This window comes from Fusarium musae, chromosome 10 (assembly GCF_019915245.1).
Source record: "Fusarium musae strain F31 chromosome 10, whole genome shotgun sequence".
NCBI lineage: Eukaryota > Fungi > Ascomycota > Sordariomycetes > Hypocreales > Nectriaceae > Fusarium > Fusarium musae.
In genome coordinates, this window is record NC_058396.1 from 1,792,297 (window position 1) to 1,801,608 (window position 9,312).

A 9,312-nucleotide genomic window follows, 5' to 3' on the forward strand; every position below is an offset into this window, starting at 1 on the left:
AAATAGTAAAAGAAAAATAAGAAAAAGCAACTGCTCTTAAAAGTTAAAGAGCTCCTTAGCTTATAAATATAGGCTAAAGATATATCTAGCCTAGCTTTTTTTATTAATAAAGAGCTAGAGTTAGTTATTTATAAGTTTATCTTAAAATCTCCTTTTATATTATATTAAGTATATATTTAAAGATAACTAAATCTTCTTAAAATTAAAACCTAGGAAGGTATTTATATCTATAATAATAGTTCTAGGTTTACTAAATAAGCCTAAGATCTATATATAAAATATACTACCTTATAAATAGACTCTAGACTTATTTATATTCTAGAAAATAAATTAATAATTATATTTCTTATTAATAACTAGTATAAGTAAAGAGTTATTTAGTAGCTATATATATATAAACTAAAGGATTATAATATTATTAATTAAATCTTTAATAAGCTTTATAACTAGAAATAAATAAAATAAGTAATTAAGCTAATACTATTTATAGCTTTAATTTTTATAATTTAGAAAATTATTAATAAAAAACCTAAAGGTTAAGCTATAATTAATCTTAAAGCTTTAAATAAAGTTATAATCCCTAATAGTTATCTATTACCTAAATAGGAAGATATTATTATAGCCTTATAAGGTATAACTTATATTTTAGTAATTAATATATTTTCTTTCTTTTTTTAATTTAAAGTTATACTAAAATATTAAAATAAGTTTATAATTATAAGTTATAAAAGACTAAAAAGATCTATAGTTACTTTAATAGGCTTTTATAACTTTTTTATATATACTTAGCAGTATATAAATAGGCTTTTATATTTATATTATAGCTTTTATTATGCTTTTATTAATAATATTATGATTTTCTTTAAGTCTACTAAGGAATATACTTAATATATAGATATACTCTTTAGACTTTTTATTTCTAAGAACTTGTCTATCTTACTTATAAAAAGCTAGATAGGCTACTTAAGTACTTAAGTATTAGGATTTTATATTAATACTTTTAGGCTATTTATAATAGTAAAGAGAGTTATTGCTTTTACTAAACTAAAGTTTTTATAATAGCTTATAGCTTTTAAATAATATATTAGGGTAATTAGGTATATTTAATACCTTATCTTATACTATATAAAGATTATAAAGCTATTATAAAAGTATAAAGTTACTTTTCTAGCTAAAAGAAAAAAGAATAATAAGATTATTAATAGTAATAAAAAAAAAAGAAAATTATATATTAAGATAATATACTATAACCTTATATTAATAAAGAAGATTACTTTTTAGATTATATAAAAATAGATTACTTCTAGAAAGGGATTAGTTTATCTTAATTTAAAAAAGTATCTCTTTTTTTAATTTAATACTAGTATTTAATATAGCTTTAAAGCTATTTTATATTATATAAAGGATAGGTATATTTAAAAGGAGGGTACTTATATTCCTTTTAATATTATTATACCTATCTATTTTATTAATAAAACTTTAATAGTAATAGAGATAAAATATAGGCTAATAGAGCTAGAAATAGTAGCGCTTATATAGGTAATAAAAAGACTTAAAGTATATATTAAATCCTTTAAAAGGTCTTTTATTATATTTATAGATTATTTAATAATAAAGTAGATTATTAAAAAAATAATATTAAATATAATAAGTACTAATTATATAAATAGATAACTTATTAATACCTTAATCTACCTATTAGAGTATAAACTGTAAGTCTTTTATATCTTTAAGAAAAAGAACTTTATTTCTAATACTTTTAGTTACTTAAAGGCTTTAAAAACTAATTATAATACTTATAGGCTTTATCTTAATTATATAGCGCTAGATAATATATATATAAGTATAAAGTTATTTATATTTAATAAGATAAAGGATAGGTTTATCTAAGGATATATTAATAATATAAAGTACCTACTTATTTTTAAAATAATTTTTAATACTATAGATAAAGCAGTTAATACTAATTAATTATATAGCAAGAATATAGTATCTGCTTTAAAGTATAATATACCTTTTACTCTAAAAGATAGATTGTTATATTATAAGTAAACTAATAAATATCTCTATCTATATATTCTATATACTATAATTAGTAAGATATTAAAGATAGTATATAAAGATTAGAATTACTTTAAGATTAAGAAAATAATAAAGAAATTATTAAGACTTTTAATATATAATCTAATTATAAAGATCTAAAAATATATTTATAGTTATAAAATATATTATTTAAAATAGATAGATTATTAATAAAGAATTAGTAATTATATACTAATCTATCTTCCTATTACTTTTATATATACTATTATAATTAACTTTATTATTAATCTTCCTCTAGTCTTATTAGTAGGAAGCCTATAGGTAATTAAAGGATTTAATCTTTTTAATTAACTTATAATAATAACCTATACTATAAGTAAATAATATCTTCTAATTCTAAGATATTTAATATATAGTACTAAAAACTAAGCTATTGCCTTATTATAGATACTATTAATAGTAAATTAAAGAATCCTAAAAGTTATTATCTTTAATTATAATAGAAAGTTTATTTTACCTTTTTAAAGAAAGCTATAAAGCAAATTTAAATATAGGCTTACTATAATTATAGTATATTATCTAGAAACTAATAGGCTATTTAAAAGAAAAAACTAGACTATTAAAGTCACTTTATGCTTTTATTATATTAAAAATCCTTTAGTAAACTAGTCTTATATTTTCTTAGTACTTTAGTAAAATCTAAATAAAGTATATAATATAGGAATAAAAATAAGTATATATAAATTTCTTTATAACTTTAAGCTTATAAATACTTTTAATTTTATTATCTTTATAAAAGATATTATAAGTTTTCCTTATCTTTAAGAAGTTATTTATAAGGAAGTTTAACTAGCTATAGATTTTACTATAATAAAAGGAAAGCGCTAGTATAATAAGAAGTATTATCCTATTTTATTAAAAGAAAGCAATTATATATATCTATAACTTTATAAAAGCTATAACCTCTTAAGAAAGCTATTAAAAAAATAGTTATAATAGTAAACTAGTCTTTTTTATATTAAATAAGTTATTAATAATCTAGCTTATAAATTAAAGCTTCTAGATTAGTAAAAGATCTATTTAGTTATTTTAGTAAAGTATTTCCTCCTAGTATATACTAATAACTTTATTAATAAATAGCCTAGATTAGTAAAGGGAGAGCCTATTAATAAAAATCATTATAAGGTTAACTTTATTATTAAAAGATAGGTATAATACCTTAAAAGAAATACTACTTTATTTAAAGGATTTCTTATATAATAGAAAGGATAGGGTCCTAAATATAATTAGTAAGTAAAGACTGTAGATATCTTAAAAAAGCTTATAAAGTCTTTTTATAAAAAGTATCTTAAGTAATTTATTAGTAATAGACTATAAAAAAGCAGTTAGATAAAGAGGATTCTAAAGAAGATTAATTAGGGGAATTAATTAATACTAGAAATATATATATTAAATAATAATAAAGTAGTTAAGGATAACTAGAAGGTTTCTTTAAAAGCTAGCTATATAATATATAATAATTATAGTCTTCTTTAAATAGCAAGTTATAGTTAATCTAGGTCTTAGTATTTATCCTATAATACTAAGGCCTACTTTTAGAATTAACTTATATAACCTTTCTAAATACCCTTATAAGTATATATACTTATAATTTAGTATTATATATTTATATTTAATATATAAATAGTAATTTATTAAAAAAGATAAATATAATATATAATAATTAAAATTATTAAGAAATACTAATATATAAAAAAAGCTTAAAAAAAGTTTTATAATAATATATATATTAATATTATTAAGGCTAAAATAAAGATTAAAAAAAGGTTTAAGGTAATTAAAAGGTAATAGTAGTATTAAGTTTATAAGTTAGTTATAAGGTTAGAAAATATACTTTAGATTTAATATAATAGTTTTAGCTTAATATGTCTTATTAAGACTTTATAAGCTTTAGATATTAATCAATGCTTCTTAAGTGTTAAAGTACCTATGTTGACGTGAGCCGTGGAGCTTCTGGTAAGAGCTACGTCTATCGCGACAATTTCGGAGGCTGACATGATAACTTCCTTCAAATTGCATGAATCACAGTCTACTGCAAACATTGGCAGTTCGGGGCCTACCCATCCATCTACAGTTCTCAGGTAGTTGAACTGCAAAACTCCCTGTGAAGGTCCAAAGCTTCCTTCAGCCAGCTTCAATACCTCCTGCTTAGTTGCCAGGGGCCGCTAGTCCAGTTCAAAGACATCCAAAAGAACCTCATTAGTGATATAAGTTCATTGCGCACCGCTAATGTGCTAGACCGCCCGTCGAGACATCATCACTACCAATACTAAAGTCTCAGAAACATGTCTTGGTCCCACCCAAAGTCACTCTGGACAAAAAAAACTCCACAAGCTATCGAAATGAAAGAAAAAGTAGGCAGATGATCAACAGACCTGCCTTGTCTATCTTATGAAGTGAAGGCCTGGATAGCCTCCTCCAGAATCTTGACAATCTCATCCGGTTTACTCAACATAGGCAAATGCGCACTATCAATAATCCTCTTCGTGATATCCGTACCAAGCTTTTCCGCGCCTCGGACAAGCATCTTCTGCGCTTCGTAAGGGTAAGCCCTATCATCCTTGGTCATGACCTGCCAGACAGGCACATCCCTCCATCCTTCATACACCACCTCGTACCCGTCCGTCGAACCGGTCAAGGCGTGTTTGCTGAGCTTTCCAACCCAGTACTCGGCCTCTTCTGTTGGAAGATCGTGGTACATCATGTCGATCGGGTCGACTTTGATAACCATCAGATTATTCTCGTAATCAGCTTCGCAAGTTGGTAGGGGCTTGCCGCCGAGAGCGTCTAGAAAGGAGGCGCCTTCGCGGACGAAACCGGTCGCAACATTGAAAAGCCCTATCACGCGACCAGTATTTCCATCTGCATCGGCAGATTTGCTGGTGAAGCCTTTCATGGCACTTTGTCCCACGGGTCCAGCATAGGAGTGTACTAGGACAACGACATCAAGTCCCTGCGACACTTCGGCAGCGATGGCATCGGCGACAGCTTTAACGTCATGCGAGTAATTAATGTCGGTGCTTGTTGATTGGTTTGTCGGAAGTGTGACGGGAATACACTTGAACTCCTTAGCCTCCATGGCGGACATGATCTTGCCCCAACATTCAGGACTATGCCATGCACCAGGCACAAATATGAGGCTAGGTTTCTGGGCCATATTGTAGATTAATTGGACGATATTGGCTCGGGATCCGTTAAAGGGGGGATAAGGGAGGGAGATTGTGCAGTTGGCTTACGATCGCTTTCCAAATCGTGGCTGGATAAAGACAGCGGGGTTTGTCGTTCAGCTCGTTTATTCTCCTCGAAAAGGGTTAGTTGCTGACAGGTTGAACGCCATTCACGTCCACTCAAAAGTGACTCTGTCGTTGATAGTGGAGACTGTGGTTCGTTGCCAGGGCGTTAGTGATCTATCTTGCATCTGCGCAGATCTCTGACATCAAATGTTAGCGCTGTAGCTTTGAACAGTCTAGACCATCGTGCCCAAATCGCTCATCCTGTAGCCACAATCCCTAATCCCGTGAGTGGCTTCCCGATACCTCGTCAACGCCTGTCTTCGAAGAAAAATTCCTCCCTCAATCCACTGAAAGTCTCATCTCATCAGCCCATCGCCGATCATCTTCCCTGAAGCTCTCCTCAGAACAAGCTCAAGCCGGTCAGCATGAGTACAACGACAAGGACTCGGAGGCCCCACACTAGGAGCAAAAGCGGGTGTTTGACGTGTCGAAAGCGTCGCGTGCGTTGTGATGGCGGAAAACCAACCTGGTGAGTCGGAGTTTGCAGCCCAATTGCGACAAATAGTCGAAAGTGCTACAAGATGTTTTTTAGTTTGTGGTGATTGTGAAACTGACGAATGCAGTACCCGATGTGTCAGTGCAGGACGGATATGCGAGTTTGCTGATCCTAGTATCCCACTTCGAGATCGTAACGCTATCTGTCTCCCTGGCGAACAGCAACCTTGGATTATAAGCCAGGACGCACCGCCAGTAACTCTAATTGTTAATTCTCCATTTGGAAAGTCAGTGGAGCCTTTCGACTGTTTAGGCTTGGACATGACTCTCCGCTCCAGAGAGCTACTTCACTACTGTAAGCGCAAGCCATGTAGTAGCATGGATCAGCACGATCATTGACAAGCCAAGTCCATAACAGCCACGACAGTGCCGATTTGGTACTTAGCAAGGCCTCTAGAAACATGTACGTACCTTGTCAATCTTCACCCAGCCCATGCTTACCTCGAGCATCCATAGCTTTTCTTCTGTCGCCCAGCATCCCGATGCGTTAAGGGACACTCTCCTCGTAGCAGGTCTGCACTATGCATGGACTGTCGGCGATCTTGAAACGTACAAGCCAACTTTTCTGTTTCACAAAATCTCGACAATACAAGTCTTGAATCGTTGGCTGCAAAACATACATCAACCGGGGCTGATGACCTTCATTCGACATGTTTCAATTCTTTGCTTCATAGAGGTACGCTTCCCTCATTGATTACACCAAGCATTACTGACCATAAAAGGCATCTTATGGTAACGTGCACGATACAGAGGCTCATATCAACGGCCTCATAAATGCCGTCCACCTCCTCAGCCCCCTCGATGACGACTTTGGTCATCAGTCGGAACTCGAAGAAGAGCTTGCTAATCGTTATCTCTTACTGTAAGTAGTGTTCGCCGGTAGATATCTTCATCAATGCTTACCTACCCAGCACATACTATGCCTACCAGGGCTTCAAGGCCAGGATATTAGGGAGCGATTCTTTGCAGAACCTTTTCCGACAGAACAACACAGCCGAGTTCTCCACCTTCGTATCACAGATTTACCTCTGGAAGACTCAGAATATCGGTCATCTCGAAATGCGTCTCAACGCCATGAAACTATTGCCATTCTTCTTCGCAGCTCTTCCCTCATCAACTCAGTTCCATAACATCGACGCCTCACCTCTCATAGATTGTCTGAAGCATGTCACCACTGCAACACAGACAGTCAGAGAAGACCGTTACAAATGCGACCCAAGTTGGGAATGGATCGAGGGATCAGATTCTCGACTTCTCTGCGCTACCATCGGCTCCCATTTCTCATCTCTGTTTCACGACGACATGTTTTCAGCAGCACAATCCTCGAAGTATAGCACCTCTTGGTCTGGTATGTGCGCTGCATCAAGCTTGTATATGCACAGCGTCCTGGAACTATGGAATGGTGGCGAGGCTATCGACGCTCGTCTGTTTCGCAGGTTTCTATGTATCTTGAATCGCGATCTCTGTCAATCAGTGAGCACCCTGGGACTAAATGACTCTACGGACTTTTGGCTTTGGCGGGCGTTCTTGGGAGCGTATAGCATTGCTAAACAGCAAGCGGGTATCCATGACCCTCTGCTGGATGTTCTCCAAAGAGATTTTACTGGTTACGTAGATACTTGTAAAAGTGTTACTGGGTTGGCAGCTTGGGAAGAGGCGCATGCCTGTTTAGTATCCGTCGCATGGCCCGCCTCTATGAATTATGAGACAGGGCGCCGTGTTTGGACAAGGTCGAACGAATGTAAAACAAGCTAGGGAGTAAGGCTGTAGTTGTTTTCAAGCTGTACAATATTGTATAATAAATCACAACTCAGATTCTGCTGGAGCGGATCAGATCGCATGGACTCAAGTCTGATCTCTAGCAACCTTTTCCAGTAGGATTCAAGGCCGTGATTAAGCTCAGAACTTTCCGTCACCTGGTTCTCGGGCAGCATCTCAAGACCTCATATCCGCGACCAAATGCAATGGGACGAAAAGAGTCACCGTGGGTAACAAACTTTAGCCCGACTTCTCAACCGCGTTTAGAAGAACAAGGGCCACAGAGCGTTTCTTTGCGTTCTCGCCGGATCACTACCTACTGCAACATACTAAGGACACGCAGAAGCCATGGCTCTGCTACTGACTTTGATGCTTTTTTGGATAAGAGAACAATGAGTTTACTTTGGATAGGCAGTTACGCGTTGCTTAAGATAAAAGACTCTCTGCCTAAGCAGCTTAAATCAATTCTCCTTTATCATGAAATTAATTATTGCAGGGTAGGTAGAGTAAAATGCCTATTATATTAAAACTAAAATATATTTTTTAACCTTATAACTAACTTATAAACTTAATACTATTACTACCTTTTAATTACCTTAAACCTTTTTTAATTTAACTTTTATTTTTAATAATATTAATATATATATTATTATAAAACTTTTTTTAAATTAAGTTTTTTTTATATATTAATATTTTTTAATAATTTTAATAATTATATATTATATTTAAAAGATTTTATAAGTAAATTATTATTTATATATTAAATATAAATATAATTTAAGTTTAATTTTATTAAATTAATTATATAATTATTTTTTAATTATTTTATTTTTTAATTTTAATAATTTAAATAATACTTTTTTTTTATTAAGTAATTTAAATAATTTTAAAAAGAAATTTATTATAAGTTATTATATAAGTAATAGCTTTATAATTAAAAAAAGCTAATTAAATAAAAAAGTTATTATTTAATTAATAGAAATCTTATATAAAAATATATTTTATAATAACTTTATAATAATCTTTAAAGTTTATAAAGCTATTATTATTTTATAAAATCTTTTTATATATAAATATAATTTAAAATATTTAAGTATTTATTAATTATATTTACTTTTAATTTATATTTCTTATATTACTTTATATTATTTTATAACTTAATTTAATCTATTATTAACTTATTAAGCTAGCTTTAGCTTATTAATATTTATAGTTTTTCTTTTAATATTAAAACTTTTATTTTTTAATTTACTTTTTTATTTCTTTTTTCCTTTTTACTTTCTTTTTTTTATATTATAATAGCCTTTAATTTCTATAATATAATATTTATATTTATAATTTAATTACTATAATTATATATTTTAATTTTATAAATTATAGCTAATATTAACTATTATTATTACCTAATATAATACTATTAATAAAAGCCTGTTATTACTTTAATAGGTATTAACTCTATTTTAAGTAATTTATTAAGTCTTTTAATATATATATTTAATTTATAATATAGTTATTAAAGGCTTTATTTTTAACTTTATTTTTATTAATATTAAATAGCTATATTTAATAGCTAAAGATTATAAAATTAACTTATTATATTATTAATAATTTATTAATATATAATAAGTATTTTTTTATAATTTTATAATACTTTAAAAAGAAT

The 9,312-nt window shown here is 30.1% G+C and overlaps 2 protein-coding genes across 2 annotated transcripts; one reads left to right on the plus strand and one right to left on the minus strand.

Annotated features, from left to right (window-relative positions):
• Positions 1-4,492: 4,492 nt before the first annotated feature.
• On the minus strand, positions 4,493-5,260 carry J7337_012777 (uncharacterized protein; the record flags this gene model as incomplete). Its single annotated transcript, XM_044830280.1, has 1 exon — positions 4,493-5,260. One exon carries the CDS (start codon positions 5,258-5,260, stop codon positions 4,493-4,495), a length of 768 nt encoding a protein of 255 aa, XP_044675196.1.
• A 1,265-nt stretch (positions 5,261-6,525) lies between these two features.
• On the plus strand, positions 6,526-7,344 carry J7337_012778 (uncharacterized protein; the record flags this gene model as incomplete). Its single annotated transcript, XM_044830281.1, is given in 4 exon segments — positions 6,526-6,567; positions 6,614-6,753; positions 6,803-7,314; positions 7,328-7,344. 4 exon segments carry the CDS (start codon positions 6,526-6,528, stop codon positions 7,342-7,344), a joined length of 711 nt encoding a protein of 236 aa, XP_044675197.1.
• Between the last annotated feature and the right edge of the window lie 1,968 nt (positions 7,345-9,312).